Source organism: Triturus cristatus, chromosome 7, assembly GCF_964204655.1.
Source record: "Triturus cristatus chromosome 7, aTriCri1.1, whole genome shotgun sequence".
In the NCBI taxonomy this organism is placed as follows: Eukaryota; Metazoa; Chordata; class Amphibia; order Caudata; family Salamandridae; genus Triturus; species Triturus cristatus.
Genome location: NC_140590.1, coordinates 135,794,282 through 135,811,239, shown reverse-complemented (window position 1 = coordinate 135,811,239; position 16,958 = coordinate 135,794,282). Strand labels below are relative to the sequence as shown.

The window sequence follows — 16,958 nt, the reverse complement described above, 5'->3', positions numbered from 1 at the left end:
CCTGTTCGTAGTCCTGTGTATTGAGGATTACCGTAGCACCCCCTTTGTCCGCCGGTTTTATGACAATGGTTTCGTCATTTTTGAGAGTGGTTACCGCATTACGTAGTCTTTTGGGGAAGTTGTTGTAAGGACTTTGAGATTCCAATTGGTTCACCTCCCTTAAAACTGCTTTTTCGAAAGTGAGGACCTCGTGCGGGACCATGCCAGTCGTCGGGGTGAATTTCGACGGGGGTCTTAGACCAGTATCGTCCTGAGTCTGTGTTTGGTTGTCTTTAAAGAAAGCCCTCAGCCTCACTTTTCGAAACAGTTGGTGGAGTTCCTCATTCATCCTGAAATTGTCCTCTTTTGGAGTGGGGACAAAGCCCAGTCCTAGTTCCAGGGCTGTGGTCTCGTCAGGGTTGAGGGGTCTAGAGGACAGGTTAACAATCAGTTTTTTTGTTGTTGCGCCATGCTCCTTGTTGTTCTCTGCTGGTTTTCCGGATCTTGCCAATGGACCTGTTTGTTCCCTCTTCTTCTTCCTCTGCCTCTGCCCCTGCCTCTCTTCTGAAAAGGAGGTGGAGGAGTGTGGAAGAACGGTTGTTGAAACCCTGGTTGTGGTGGGTTATATGGCGGGTACCACATGGGTCCATGTTGTGGGAACGGTTGGGGTGGAAACCCATAGAACGGCGGTAACCCGGGGGGTGGTAGTAGACCCTGTTGATTGGAACGACGGCCCCAGCTCTGATTGCTTGAGTTACTGCCCGAAGAGCGGCCTGAATGGTTAGAAGTGGATGAGCCATCGTCTGAGATCGTGTCATTGTCTGTGGGTTGAAAGTCCTCTTTCGTATATGGATAGATCTTCTCCCTGTCGAATCTTTTCAGATCCTTCTGCAGTTTAGTTATCTTCTGGGTCAGGAGGTAGTCTCGATGGTCGGAGATTTCAGAGTTAATTTCTGTTAGGCGAGTTTTATATGCAGAGAGGCTGATACTAGTTTTGAGGCCATTCTCTGCTATGTTGATCTTTATAATCAAAGCCTCAGATAGACGCTTCGCAGTACTGATAATTAGGACAATCCAGTCCCGGGTGCATTTCCATGCTATCTGGCTCCACTCCCGTCTGAAGATGAGGTCTTCCAAAAAGATCCTCGGTGCTGTACGTACCAACAGTCCGTTGGGTGCTGAGTTTGCTCTAAGGTATTCGGTCATGATGGAACCGTGAAGGGCGGTTTTGACCTGAAGTTTTTTGAGGGAAGTCAGGGAGTTCCAGTCTCCCTGTGCACTGGTGCCTGCTGTGTTACCATCGCTATCAAGGAGTGACGGAGTTCTCAAGATTTCGGCCACTATGTCTTTACCAAAGCTGAGGCCTAAGTTGTCCCCCATGGTGGAAAGTGACATGTCTCAGGGAGGGTGGGTGGTAATCAGGGTAGAGGTAAGAAAGGGTAGAGAAAGAAGAATAAGAACAAAAGGAAAGGAAGGTCCCTCGGCTGAGCCGCCGTGCTTAATACTGCATCAAAAAAAGGGGGAGAGGGGGGACCAGGAGCTAGTTAATGGTCCAGTGCCTATGCTCCGAAATGTCAATGGGATAATCAATATGAAGGCACTGTTCCGGGGTGGGTATGGTCATGAATCAACCAAAGTCCAGCCCAATGTTAAGAGGGTGAACAAAGAAGAGATGGGGTCTAGGGTAAGGTACTAGAGATGGGGGGAGACAACAAAGTGTCTCTTGTTGCCCTCACACACCCCGAAGGATGTCATGCTTCATCATCGGGCGTGTGCTCCTCGTCGGGCCGGCGGTGCAATGACCTACGGGTCCCCCGAAGGGTCTCTTTGGCGGAGATCTTTTTAGAGAGCTGCCGATGGGTGCATGCGGGTATGTGGAGGGAAAGTACCGGGATAAGTGGTGGGGGTTATCCTGGTACTTTCCCTCCACATACCCGCATGCACCCATCGGCAGCTCTCTAAAAAGATCTCCGCCAAAGAGACCCTTCGGGGGACCCGTAGGGCATTGCACCGCTGGCCCGACGAGGAGCACACGCCCGATGATGAAGCATGACATCCTTCGGGGTGTGTGAGGGCAACAAGAGACACTTTGTTGTCTCCCCCCATCTCTAGTACCTTACCCTAGACCCCATCTCTTCTTTGTTCACCCTCTTAACATTGGGGTGGACTTTGGTTGATTCATGACCATACCCACCCCGGAACAGTGCCTTCAAATTGATTATCCCATTGACATTTCGGAGCATAGGCACTGGACCATTAACTAGCTCCTGGTCCCCCCTCTCCCCCTTTTTTTGATGCAAGAGGTCAGACCCGCCTCTAGTCTAATGGTCTGTATGATGGAGGAGCCTGGCAGGGATATTAAGGTCTTGATGCATTTCCCTTCTTCGGTGTCCCACCTGCTTTGACCACTGATGCAAATCAACTCAGCTTCTTATTGTAGTTGTGCTGGTATCATGGCCACAAAATCTTTCAAAACTCGTCTATGTGACATATCCCCATAGTGCCGGTTGAATTTTCTCAAGCTACTCGCCAAGGCGAGGGCGCTCGCCTTTCGGGCCTCCAAGTGGGTATGCCAATTCAGGGGTCTTTCAAACCATATTCCTAGCTATTTATAGTTGTTAACTGTTTCCAGTTTAGTGGTTCCCAAATGCCAGCTAAACTTATAAACTTTTTTTACCAAAGTAGACCTCTTAGTTTTATCCATGTATACGGTTAGCTGTTTGTGACTACAGAAATCCCTAAATGCATCCAACTTTCTCTGTAGACCCATCTCTGTCTGATCTAAAATTATAAGCTCGTCTGCATACAGAAGGCATTATATGTGTTTCCCATCCATTCTAGGGCTAGCGTCTTTTGCCCCCACCAGGGTCTTCAGGAGAAGCACGACAAATATGCAAAGTAGCAGTGGGACTAGCACGCAACCCTGTCTTAATCCAATATTATTATCTATTCAGGTAAATAATACTAGCACCAGTATTAATAATTACTGTGCTCTGTTGCCTTCACAATATCTAAGCAGAAGTGTTTCGTCTGTAATGTGGCAAAGGGCATGGGTTTAGGCTATTGTTTCAATATCCGAAGTTCCAAACTGCAAGAAAAAACAGAAAGAGCCAGAAAAAAACCACGAAAAAGGGAGAAAGAAAAGAAGAGAAAAAGTAAAGCTATCGCCCGCGAGGGTATCCTGCAGTAATACACCTACCAGCTCTTGGCCGATTCAAGATGTAAGACACTATTTCAAGGCAATAGCGAAAGGCTGCTGATGCCAAATAAGCCACTGGCTGTGCATTGTACACAAGAGGATGACTCTTCCAGATGTAATAAAATCCAGGATACATTCTGGGTACATTAGTGGAGCATAGTGCTTCACTGTCACAGTAGCATCCAGACCTATTACCATCATTGCATTTGTTCAGTCTACAAATGCCTTTCTGAGGGAATTAATGACTATACAATGCATGCCTTTACCATGCATGCCTTTACCTCCAATCCTTTACTACGCAGATGCCTTTACCTCGCAGATACTTTTACCATGCATGCCTTTACACGCATATGCCTTTACCATGCAAGGTAAGTATAGTTAAGGTAAGCTTACCCTCTACCTTTTTATATCCTGCAACTTTTTAATATCAATTATAAATTTTTTTTTTATTTATTTAGGAAGTTACCCTCCAAACCTCCCTTTTCCTAAATTACCTTTACTACCCATACCTAAACCCTAAAAATATTCTTAAAACCCTATACCCTTACCCACCCATACACCCTACAAATTAATTTATCACCTATACAATTACCCACCCTTAACCCCTAAAAACACCCTTACCACCCTATATTCTAATCCACCCAACCCCTGAAAGTACCCTTACAACCCTATACCCTTACCCACCCTTCTACCCTAAACATACCCTTTCCACCTTATACCCTGTTCCACCCCAATCCCCAAAAATGCCCTTATCATCCTATAGCTCTACCCACCCCTACTCCCTAAAATATTTCTACCACTCTATATCCCTACTCACCCCAAACCATAAAAATACCCATGCCACTTTATACCCTTAACTACGCCTACATCCTAAATTTATCTACACAGACACACACACACTCTCTCACACTCTCTCTTACTTTAAATATGCTTAGCTTGCATCTTAAAGGCATGTGTGGTGAAGACACATGCAGTGTAAAGGCGTTTGTGTGGTAAAGGTATGCGTACTAAAGTGTTGCGTGGTTAAGACAATATTATAAAGGCTGTTTACCTCGGTAGTTTGCAACTTTTAACTTTACTGAAATCACACATTGTTGTATAAGATGTCATCCTCTCCTCTTCTCACCGCTCTGCGTGATCATTGTTTAACTGATTGAATCAATGTCATCTGCAGCCAACTACGAGGTAAAAGGATTAGTTGTAGAATATCTCATCATATTTAGTGCAATTCTTAGCGAGAAAACAAACTGTTTCAAAACAAAGCTAGTATAAGGATTCACCTGCACAAAAATTCAGGATGGTCACCAGCTGCTGCTTATTCATCCCCATTATAACTTTGTTGATCCAGATTTCAAGGATCTGTGTGACAGCAGATCCCACCAACAACAGGAACGAGATGATGATGAAGGCTCGGGTGGCATCAATATCAGCTGCAAGGAACCAAGAAAAAGTTTCTTAAACTGATTCAGAACATGTTTCATACATCACTCTGCTTTCGAGTTGCTAATGGGTATTCTGGTGATGGTTTGGGTGGGGTTGGTGCTCCCTCCTGATCAGGGCTAAGACAAACCTGTAATTTCTAGAAAGATCCATCTTCCTCCACTTTTGAAAGGCATTAAAACATCCCTCCAAGGAACAACCTGTCCATAAGTAAATAGAGCTACTGCATTCCAGCCCCAGATGCTACATGAAAAGATATCCCCCCTAATTAAAACATACTCAATCCACCATCTTGTACCTTTGCCCCAAGCTTCTACAGTGCTCCTCAGCTCAGTTCCAAGGTCCACACTCTACAATTGCACAATCATATGTGCACATCTGTTTACATACACTGTTCCTGTGTGATCTGGGCTGATGGCCAAGAAAAGGATTGATAGCTTTGATGGGTTCACTACTATTAAAGCCTGCCCTAGACAAAGAAAGCACCTGATCGTGATGCAGATGGTGGGATGTAGAGATGGGTGGACAAGTGAGAGTATCAGATTTCTAGAGGATGTGTTAAATCCTCTGACAAGGAGTTTAGAATCTGCCTGCAGAAGTATATCCGCCAAGCTGCCCTTACCTATTGTGGATGTTATTCCTCTTGCAGATTATGTTGCAAAGTGGAATCCTTCAGACAAGGATTTAGAACTTCCTCGACAAATGGGGAGATTTTTCATTACCACCGAACTATAATTCAGGCTCATAATTACTTTGTGGCCCCTGAGTTTAAACTTGCATTGCTGACAAAAATCATCCCTTTTGAGGATAATATATAACTCCTTCATTAGATGATTCTCCTTCTTGTTACAGAATGTGCTTCCAAAGTTACCTCTGACATTTTTATCCCAGATGGTTTTTCAAAGGCCAACACAGCACATCCAGTAGAAACTGTGGGGATTATTTATGAAAATGTGGCGCAGCGCAGCAAGTCACCTTGCTGAGCAGCGCAGCGCTTCGTCAAAAGGAAAGAGCAGGAATGCGCTGTCTTTAAAAGAATATGACACATTCGTGTCCTCTCCTTGCACTTGTGCCATTATGGATGCCTAGCGCCAAAGCAGTCACCCTTGCACCATGGTGCAATGGGTCCTGTATTGCATGCAGGATTGTTTTTGTGCAGGAACGGACACCTTCCTGCACAAAAACAATCCTAAAATGGATATTTCGTTTTCTATGTCTGCTGCAGGGCACAACACACATAAAAAAGGAAGTAAAAAGCAGAAATAAAGATATTTCTGCTTAATGCGCCTCTCCTGGGAAGGCGTATCATTTTGGTGCATTCACAGGTTAGCCAGTTCTGATAAATCTGGTAATTTGTCAAAAACCATGGGATTTGCATGAGAACACCAACGCAACGTCCATGGAACACCTTCCCAGAGCAGAGTAACGCAGCACAGCGATTTGTCCAACGTTGCATTACTCTAGATTTATGAAGCCACTCAAGACCACGCAAGGTGGCCGTGCTTGACTTCATAAATCTCATTTTGGACTTGTGTTGCACTAACACCACACAATGCAACTCCTCTCAAAAATATGAGCCGGAGAATTTTCTGATGATGCTCAATTCTAAACTTTGCCCTAATTAAGGGGTCCGAAAGTAAAGAAACAATCAAAAAAGACAAGGAGCAAGTATGTTAAAACATAATGATTGTATTTAGGTAACCACGGCTTGTGCATTTGACCAAACATTGTGTGATTTTGGGCAATTCCTTATCATCTCATTGTGTCTAGAATAATGTGTATGTAGTCTTTTTGTAATGTCAATCAACTCACCCTCTGGTCTATGTAATATCATCCTGCCTAATACATCAAATCATTGACCTCCTCGTAGGTCGCTCCCCCCCCCGCTGCAGCTCCGCCTGCACCCCCGCTGTCGCTGTTCGCTACTGCCACCGCCGGTGAATTCGAGGCCCTCCTCCACCCGCAGGCTTCCACCTGCGCCTCATCCCTGGTGGCCAGTGGTGGCCTTTAGGTTCGTTTTCATTTGGTGCCTGTTGCCTTCTGCCTGCATCTGTCTGTGCCCCCTGCCCCCCCGCTCGCCGCTCTGCTCCGTTACTTTGTGCCTGTATCTGTCTGTGCCCCCTGCCCCCCGCTCACCACTTTGCTCTGTGCCCCTTTTTATTTTGTACCCCTCGCCAACGTCTGTGCCTCCGTTCTCGTACCCCTGTGCTGACTTGTGCCCTGTGCCCATTTTTATTTTGTACGCCTTTCGCTCCTCTGTGCCCCGCGCCGGTCTCCCGTCCTTCATCCCCGCCGCTGCCTCCCCTGCAGCCCCGCCCCCTCAGCGCCCATTCGTCACACCCGTCCCTCGCCGCCCGCCTCGCGGCTGCTCCTCCTTCCCCACCTCCCCATATATGGCGGCCGAAGGCGCGCCTAAAGCAAGCCTGTCTGCGCCCGTCCGTGCCTGGACCACGCCCAGCGCCAGAACCCCTGGCCCCCGCACCTGCCAGGAAGACCGCCTCCGCTACGACGCCAAGACCCTCATCGCTCTCAACCCAGGAAGAACATACACCTGCAGCAAGGCCGCCCCGAGGCGCACCCACGGCCCCTTCACCTGCCGGAACTGCAGCTTCTCCTGCCACAAAAGTGCCAAGACACCCACCACAACAGAAGCCAACCAGCTTAGATGCATCCTGATCAACACCCGCCCCGCACACAAACACGCCATCGAACTCTGGGACCTACTCGACATCACATCACCGGACGTCGCCTTCCTGACCGAGACCTGGATAAACGAAGCATCCTCGCCAGACATCGCCATAGCCATCCCAGACGGGTACAAGATCACCCGCAGAGACCGCACCAACAGGGCCGGAGGAGGAATCGCCATCATCCACAAAAATACCATCAAAATCTCAACAAACACCAATGACACCCTCAGCACCGCCGAACACATGCATTTCCAGATCCACACGGACCCAAAGACCACCCTAAGAGGCACCCTCGTCTACAGACCGCCAGGACCCCGGCCTCAATTCTGCGACTCCATCGCCGACCTCATCAGCAGGCACGCGCTGACCTCCACCGACTACATCCTCCTCGGAGACCTGAACTTTCACCTGGAGAACAACAACGATAGCAACTCCTCCACCCTGATCGACAATCTCGCCAACCTCGGACTGAAACAGCTCGTCACACGCTAAATGCTATCTTCTCCTCAAGCCCCCATGTCACCTTCAGCCATGCCTCCGTACTCACCTGGACAGACCACCACTGCATCCACTTCTCCTTCCGAAAACCACCCACACACCACCGCACACTACAGAAGGTGCACTCGCCCTCGAACGCTGGATGCGCCAACACCATCGCTCCGCTGAAAAACCCCACCAACAGAGACACCAGCAGAAGAGTCAGCTGGTTCACCCCGGAACTCCTCAACTCCAAACGCACCTGCCGACATTGGAAAACATATGGCACAGCGACAAGACGCCAGACAGCCGCACTGCCCACTAAGTAGCCATCCGCTACCACCACCACCTCATCAGGACCGCCAAAAGAACCTCCTTCACAGACCGCCTTGACAACAACGCACACAACAGCAAGGAGCTCTTCACCATCGTGAAGGAACTCTCCAACCCCAGCTCCAACGACATCCCACCATCGCAAGCCCTATGCGACTCCCTCGCCACCTTCTTTCACCGGAAAATCACTGACATCCATGACAGTTTCGGACCCCGGATGACCCCTGCCGACCACACCACACCGAACCCACCGCATCCCACCGCCCACGACATCCTGACAACCTGGGCCGACGTGAGCATCGAGGACACAATCAAGACCATGGGAACAATCCACTCTGGTTCCCCATCCGACCCCCTGCCGCACCACATCTTCAACAAAGCCAGCAAGTCCATCGCACCCCACCTGCACAAAATCATCAACCTCTCATTTGAGACCGCCACCTTCCCTGTGAACTGGAAGCACGCAGAGATCAACGCCCTACTGAAGAAACCCAAGGGGGACCCGAGCGACCTCAAGAACTTCCGGCCCATCTCCTTGCTTCCGTTCCCAGCAAAGGTCATCGAGAAGATAGTAAGCACCCAGCACATCGAAGACAACAACATCCTAGACCCGTCCCAATCAGGATTCTGCAGCAACCACAGCACCGAGACCGCCCTCATCGCCGCCACAGACGACATCAGGATCCTACTAGACAACGGCGAGACGGTGGCCCTCATCCTCCTGGACTTCTCCGCCGCCTTCGACACCGTCTGCCACCGCACACTACGAACGCGCCTCCATGACGCAGGGATCCGAAACAAGGCCCTGGACTGGACCACCTCCTTCCTCTCCGGCAGAACTCAGAGAGTCCGCCTCCCCCGTTCCGATCCGAGGCCTCCGAGATCATCTGTGGCGTCCCTCAAGGATCCTCCCTCAGCCCGACGCTGTTCAACGTCTACATGGCGCCACTAGCAAGCATCGCCCGACAGCACGACCTCAACATAATCTCCTACGCCGACGACACTCAGCTGATCCTCTCCCTCACCAAGGACCCCCTCCCCGCCAAATCCAACCTCCACCAGGTAATGAAGGCCGTCGCCGACTGGATGGAGGACAGCCGCCTCAAACTGAACACAGACAAGACGGAAATCCTCATCCTCGGGTCCAACCCCTCTGCATGGGATGACTCTTGGTGGCCCACATCACTGGGGTCCCCGCCCAGCCCCCACCGACCACGCACGCAACCTAGGAGTCATCCTCGACTCGAAACTTTCCATGACCAAACAAGTCAACGCAGTCTCCTCCACCTGTTTCAACACCCTCCACATGCTCCGCAAGATCTACAGATGGATCCAGACTAACACGAGGAAAACAGTCACCCAGGCCCTAGTCAGCAGCAGACTCGACTACGGAAACGCCCTCTACGCCGGAGCCCCGTCCAACCTCATCAGCAGACTACAGAGAATCCAGAATGCCTCTGCACACCTGATCCTCGACGTCCCGTGCCACGACCACATCACCCCCCCACCTGAGGAACCTGCACTGGCTCCCCGTCGACAAAAGAATCTCCTTCAAGCTCCTGATCTACGCACACAAGGCACTCCACAAAACCGGCCCAGCCTATCTCAACAGTCGACTCTCCTTCTACGTACCTAACAGGAAACTCCGCTCCGCTGACCACACCCTGGCCACGGTCCCACACATCCGGAGAACTACCTCCGGAGGCAGATCCTTTTCCCATTGCGCCGCCAAGACCTGGAACACCCTCCCCCTCGACCTGCGACAAACCGAAGACCTGCTGACCTTCAGGAGACAACTCAAGACCTGGCTCTTCGACCAGTAACAGCACCTCCCCTCCCCCCCCCCCAGCGCCTTGAAACCTTCCCGGGTATGTAGTGCGCTTTACAAATTTTGTGATTGATTGATTGATTGCTAATACATAATTCAACAAGAAAAGCGCCAACGTGTGTTTTGGAAGTGGCACAGGAGTAAAGGTTTCCTTCATCAGGGCGCTGGAAATATAGTTAGAATCAGTGGCCTAATGCCATCAGTGAGACATCCACAATTGCTGGATGTGTTGTGCCAGGGGCTCTGCGTCAAAATATTTCACCAAATGGTCTGTATGAACAACATTATGTATTATGAATTAGCAATGATTTGATGTATTAGGCAGATATTGAATTTTTGAATATTCCTTGAGTGAGTCTGTGTATTTCTTATGTTCCCTTTATTCGTTGTCTGACTGTCTATGTGCTTTGTGTTTTGTTGTGTTTTGTCTTTATCAACCTATACATTCTATGTTTGTGTATTAGTGGGGCTTCGTGATGTTTTATCCTATGTGTATTGGTCTATTGGTGTGTTTTAATATGAATTATATATGTATTATATGAAAGAAAAATGATGATTTGATACTCATGTTTGAATAATAACATTTGAAAATCAATGGTCTGTTGAACAATTGTAATTCTATCCTGGACAGATTGCCTGTGACTTAATTATTGGTTTTGGAGAAGTGTTCTCAGGTATATTTAATGCCTTCAGATTGGCCTCCAGTTCCTGTTTTTTTTTTAAACCTGTAGAGGATAGATGAAAAATTATCATATACATTGTTACATCTCTGTGCATTTTGCCAGTTTGATTCCATCTCTTACCGGCAGATCCAAGTGTCCCGCAAATATTTCTTACACAACCTCTCCAGAGTCCGAGAAAGGAATCAGAGCCAGATATCCAGTAATCGGATGCGAGGGAGATTAGAATGAATATAAGGCTGATGATGATAAGGGCCAACGAAGACAATTTCAGGGCAGACATCATTAATTAGTTTCTGTGCAACTTCTTTAATTCACCTGAAAGACATAACACAGATTATTATATTGATAATATTTTAATAGAACCTCGGTTATAAGAATTCCCTGAGTAGTTAACTAAGGGGTTTAACCAATAAATCTTGAATTGCGTAAAAATGTTAAAGTTCAAATGTTAAGGAAGCAATATATTACAGAGAGAGCTGTAAAATGTAAACGAATCAAAGATACACGGAAAAAGAATGGCAAACTAAGACACTGCCTGCATGGCTCCTTTCCAAAACCATTGTAGGGCCCAAAAGGCTCCTATAATAAAAGGAGAAAGAGCTTTTTACAGCACTTGTGATTTCTTCATACAGAAATACACCAACAGAAAAAATCATGGAGGAAAGAGCCACTAGGTCTTCTAGGCGATGGCTCTGTGAGAAAATGCTGAGTTTTTCCACACACAATAAATAAAATCCACACTGACCTGAAAATTAAGCTTTCGGCAGCAAATGTATTGAGTAGATCCAAGTAGATGCCACAGTCAGCGCCATCTTGTATTTTTTCTCACCTATTTAAACTGTAGCAATGACTGATATAACAAGCTAAAGCAAGCACAATGACTGTCCCCTGGATGTCTGTCCAGAAAAGGTTCTATTAGTTTAACTTCCCTCTTATCATTTGCATTTAGTTGCTCTATAAGATCTAAATTAGGCACCTGGGGGCATATCAACAAGGGCTTTATCTCTGCTTTTTTGGCTTTAAAAGCCAAAAAAGCAGAGATAAAACTAGCGCCCTATCAACAACAGGGTGCTAACATGCAAATTTGCATGTTAGCACCCTTTTACTCTACGCTTCCCCTTGCATCTCTAATGAGATGCAAAGGGGGCGTTCCAGAGTAAAATAATAGGAGAAATGTTGCTGAGCGACATTTCTCCTATTATCAAGAATGTCGCTAACCCTGTTAGAGACAAAAAAAGCAGCGCTAACCGCGGTTAACGCTGCTTTTTTACATCTGGTATTTTTCTGACTTAGCCATGATATCCTATGGAAGGAGGATATCATGGCTAAGTTTGCCTGTCCCTATCAACAAGGTAACGTGAGATTATCGCTGGGTTTCCAGCGATAATCTCACGTTAGCCTGTTAACGTGAGGATTTTTATCGCTATTGAGATAAGCGTTGCTAATAGCACGCTATCTCAGCGATAAAAATTCACGCTAGCCAGCGATAATTATCCTAGCGCTAAGTGCGCTTAGAGATAATTATCGCCGGTTGTTGTTGATATGCCCCCTAGTGCTTGAAATATAGGGTAAAGTTTCCCCCTCTAAAAAATCACAGGTGGATCCCGATGTTAACACAGTGAAAACACCTATTTGCAATGTCCCTTAGAGCCCCAAGCAATGTCCCTTAGAGCCCCAAGCAATGTACATTAGAACCCTAAGGTACTGGAAGATATCGCCAGGGACACCTTAAGCATAGATTGAGACCAACAGGACTGTAGAAGATTCCACACGGGGGTTCCCATCACAGAGGCCGTCTTCATAGCATTACTCATGATCCCTGACGGCTAGTATATTGAGTACTAGTTTTACTGGATCTGTCAATCTTGAGACACTGCAGATGTGGCTGACTGTGGCCTGGGGGGCTTAGCTTTTTCACGGTTTGACATGATTCTCTTTCTAAGAGCACAGGCTATGAGACACATCCTGCTAAAAGGAAACCACTGTCACGCGTGTGCCCCATGGAGAAGCATTGGCACCACCACTTTTCAGCTTTTATCTAATGGAAATTGACAGCTAGAAGTGCTTTAATCGCATAAATTAGATCCTAGAAAAACAGAGATCATGTTTATCAGAGCGCTTCCTCCCAGTTGGCCAAAACAAATCTGAACAAGGAAAGTAGGTTCAAGTCCGCACCAGCAGTGAAGTTGAGAAACCTGGGGCTCTGAATGGACCATGAACTTTCTATGAAAACCCAAATCTTCAAAGCTGAAAGCACAGGCTTTGAGTATCTTTCCCTACTGACAAAAATGTCAGCTTTTTCAGTTTCCCCAAACATTTCAGGCGATCTTCGTGTAAGTAATAGCCCTTCAACATTGCAAACAGGGTACATTTGGGTGTGCACAGGAACCTGTTGATCTAATTCTATCACCTTCAAATTGTATATGCTGAGAATCTCATCCCTATAAACTGTAAAGCCCGGTACAGCGCAACGAAGCCTACAAAGTCTCACGGTTGGATCGAAAGAGCTATATTTCACTTGGGACGTGGCTTCTTGCGCCTCCACTTAACAGATCTCAACTAACTCAGCAAAGCTCTGTCTGTTCCCAGTGATAGACCTGCCAAGCGGGGTGGCCTGTCCCTCTCAGCGCGTGGCCCCAGATTATGGAATGCTCTGCCTTGAATTTCCATTATGCACCATTTCCCTCAATAACTAACTTTTAGGAGCTGGTGACTGCCAAGGCTTTGCTTGTGCACTCTGAAACAGGTAACAAACACCATGGAAATTATTTTCAGCATTGTCTCAAATCAGCTTGCAGCGGGAATTTTAAATTGCTACTAGTAACAGTTCATGTTGAACTACTAATTATTTCAGGAATAAAAGAAAAGGAAAAAAGGGGATTAAATGTCTCCTTTTAAACCATGTAATTAGAGTAACATCTTACACGTATTCTGTTGACCTCCTAAAATATGTCTGAGCATGACAGCATTTTTTAAAATCGTATTCCTACAAATAATCCGTTTTTTTTTTAAGGGCACACATCTAATACATTTGCATTATCAAAAGAGGGAATTAGATTAAGATTACTGTGATTAGATGTTCATTAAGTGACCTCTGGCCTTCTAAGATCCCTTCAGCAGTGTTTCTGTACAAAGATCTGTGCACAGAAGATTCGCTTCTTGTGATGAAAAGGATCAAAGCCTTTCCTTTTTCACTGGAGCATTACAAAGTTTTCCAACGATTCATTCTTTGAGAAAATGCGTGAATTCTGAAAATTATCTTTCATTTCTACTGCATCGAAACCCAGTTAACAAATAAAAAAAGATCCTATTGTACACGCAGGCCTTTTTAAGACTCTACTGGTGGATCTACTGATCTGTACTTTTATGATCTTATTTTAAAAATCGAATAAAGGTATTTGACTGACTGACTATGCATTTCACCCCACAACCCGTGTTACTTTTGTGTATTTAACTTGAGAAAACTCATCTGCCCAATTGTTTATATTATTGCTAAGACTCCAGTCTCTCAAAACGAAATTTATTAAGTACACCAATTATAGGTAAGCAATTAACGTTTGAATGAGAAAAAAATAGTACTTCAGACAAACGTACTTATATAATATGATGAGGATTGTTTCATCTTGAGAATTTTCTGGGGCCAGTCGTCATAGCATAACTTCAAATAAAACAGCAAAAACTTGCGACGTCAATCAATGTTGTACAAAACAGCATTTTGCACTGCCATCCTTAAATGTCACATTCTCCCCAGAATAATTAAATCTTCTCATTCTCACTTACTCTTGCAGTGGTAGCTCTGTTCTCCTGTGGTGAGGGTTCTTCTGCTGTTTCAGGTGCCTGTCCCTGTTGAACAGCAGAGGAGCCTCTAGATCCCTTATAAAGGGCGGTCCTTAGGATGTCTCAATACTGCCTACGCCCACTTTTATCGTGCGCACCTAACTGATAACTACTAATGTGTTTGCACTGGCGTTTTTTGTTTTGCACGTTTATTGTAAGCGGAAGTATGAATCAATATGTTTCCCTGAACATTGAGCCTGAGCGGTGAGGAAACAAAACACTATTCTTTAAACAAACCACATCTATGGGTAGTTTTACATGCACACCTACACAGGTACAAGCAAGGTTCACACACACACACACACACACACAAGCACACGCGCACAAACACACACACACATACACACACACACACACACACACACACCCCTAAACACACACACACATAAACACACACACACACCTAAACACACACATTACCATCCTTTTGGGGACTAAATGTGGATACCTGCCTTGTGGTGAATAACCTTTCCCAATGTTTTTTAAAATATACTAATAAATGAAAACTGTTAAGAAAAAAATCATGGCACAGAACCATCCTTTTGGAGATTTGAACATGTGCTACCATATGTGTGAGGGCCCACTCCATAATACTGTTTGTGATTGGACAGAGAAAAGGCCCATGGTTAAATGTTTATTTTATCAACAATATACACAAACACCATTATAATCTATTCATATATGAAATGCTGCATAAATACTAGGGGTAGATACAAAAGACAGACGATGTTAATGTGTCAGAAAATATCATCATGATTAAAGAAAGACACTTAAAACTGTATTGAACCTATTTATTAGTGCTTAAATCTTAGGAGATAAGGGAACAAACACATAAAGAAATTAACATATAAAACCAAGAAATACGGTCAAGTCGAACCCAGAGCTTGATTAGCTGCTTACTTTTTTTGTCAAAATAGCTGTTGGACCACACCTCCCTAGGAATGCATATAATGTTAATGTCTGCATAGGAATAGTATCGGATGGTGCCCACAGAGATTGTATGTCATCACTGCATTGGGATTGCGTGTTTTAATGCCAACAGAGGTGGTATGTGATCACAGAAGTACCAGTATCGAGAAGGTGTCTTTAGCAGTGATGAAAGTTCCCACAAAGGTAGAATGTGAAGGTAATCATTTTCAAGTCACCAAAGAAATAGCATATAATTATAGGAGTCCTCACAGAGATAGTGTGTGAATGGAATTCTGTCCAAGTCCCCATTGTAATAGAATGATATTATTGGGATGTTCATGTTCCCTGTGTTAGTGCATGAAGATGATTGTGTTCAAGTCCCCACTGAAATAGTGTGTGAAGAGAATGTGAAGCTAATGGTCTTCAAGTCCAAACAGAGCTTGTGAGTAATTACCAGAATGCTCACGTTTCCACAGAGATGGTATGTTACTATAGTGATGTTTAAGTTCCCACAAAGATAATGTGTTTTTTATTGTGTTGTTCAAGTCTCCACAAAAATAGTGATTTATTATAGTGATGATCAAGTCCCCAGAGAGATAGTGTGTGAAGATGATTGTATTTAAGCCCCCACTTAAATAGAGTGTAAATTCAAAGCTTAAATCCCATTCTAGGGAGTGTGAAGCTAATGATGTTGAAGTCCACACAGAGGTTGTGCGTAATTATAGGATTGCTCAAGTCCCAACAGAGATCAATCAATCAAGGATTTGTAAAGTGCAGCAAATCACCCGTGAGGGTCTCAAGGTGCTGGAGTTGCTGGCTGCTTCGCGATAATCTGTTAATTCGAACAGCCAGGTCTTGAGTCCATTCCTAAATTGCTGGAGCGATGAGGCAGTTGTGAGGTGCAGAGCAAGGTCATTCCAAGCTTTGCTGTCAGGTGTGAGAACGCGCATCCTCTGCTGTTACCTCGGTGGATTCGGGGGGGGGTGTCTACAGGGAAGAGGGAGGTGGATCGTAGGTGTGGGGTTGGTTGGTGGAAGATCATGAGTTTGTTGATGTATGCTGGCCTCTTGTGTATCTTTGTCTAATTTTCCTTGGCCCGGCTCATATCTTCTTTAAATATTCAACAAAGCCACTTCAGTCACCACAGTCCTTTGACTCTGACGTTGGAAGTGCCGAGCAACCAGACAGAGCCACGTAGTATAAATGTGGGCATATTATCTTCAACCGATCAAGGGAGGTGTCTACAGTGGTCACAGTTGTGCCCCAATGCTTTTTATTATTCCCTTTTTAAATTGAGACAACGTGAGATTTTATGGTATCTAGATCCATCAGCTCTTGGAGAGGAAACCATATATGCATTTATTACCATTGCCGAGTCAGTCGCCATTCTGCTAACAGTCCCAGTAGTCACTCTTCGTTTTGAACAGCGAAGACGGTTTGATAGTGAATTCTCCGGGGCTCTCCGGCAACTTAAGATGGACCTGAAACAGACTTCACGCAATAGAACTTGTTTGGCAAGTTGTCCCAGTAAGTATAATGGGGCCCTTAAGGAACGGAGGTGCGTGCTAAAAAAAACAGCATGG

At 45.8% G+C, this 16,958-nt stretch overlaps 1 protein-coding gene across 2 annotated transcripts in view; it reads right to left on the bottom strand.

The window, feature by feature from the left end:
* The window catches only part of LOC146809033 (lens fiber membrane intrinsic protein-like), a 97,669-nt gene that overhangs the window by 8,988 nt on the left and 71,723 nt on the right, over positions 1-16,958 (bottom strand). The window contains exons 1-3 of one of the 2 annotated variants that reach the window (XM_085615837.1): positions 14,410-14,516; positions 10,750-10,944; positions 4,459-4,608 (exon numbers count right to left, since the gene is read on the bottom strand). In XM_085615837.1, the coding sequence (XP_085471963.1) occupies positions 4,459-4,608; positions 10,750-10,912 (313 nt within the window). In that variant the 5' untranslated portion in view covers positions 10,913-10,944; positions 14,410-14,516. Of the gene's footprint in view, positions 1-4,458; positions 4,609-10,749; positions 10,945-14,409; positions 14,517-16,958 lie in introns of those variants that run through there. The other variant, XM_085615838.1, reaches the window with a different exon arrangement.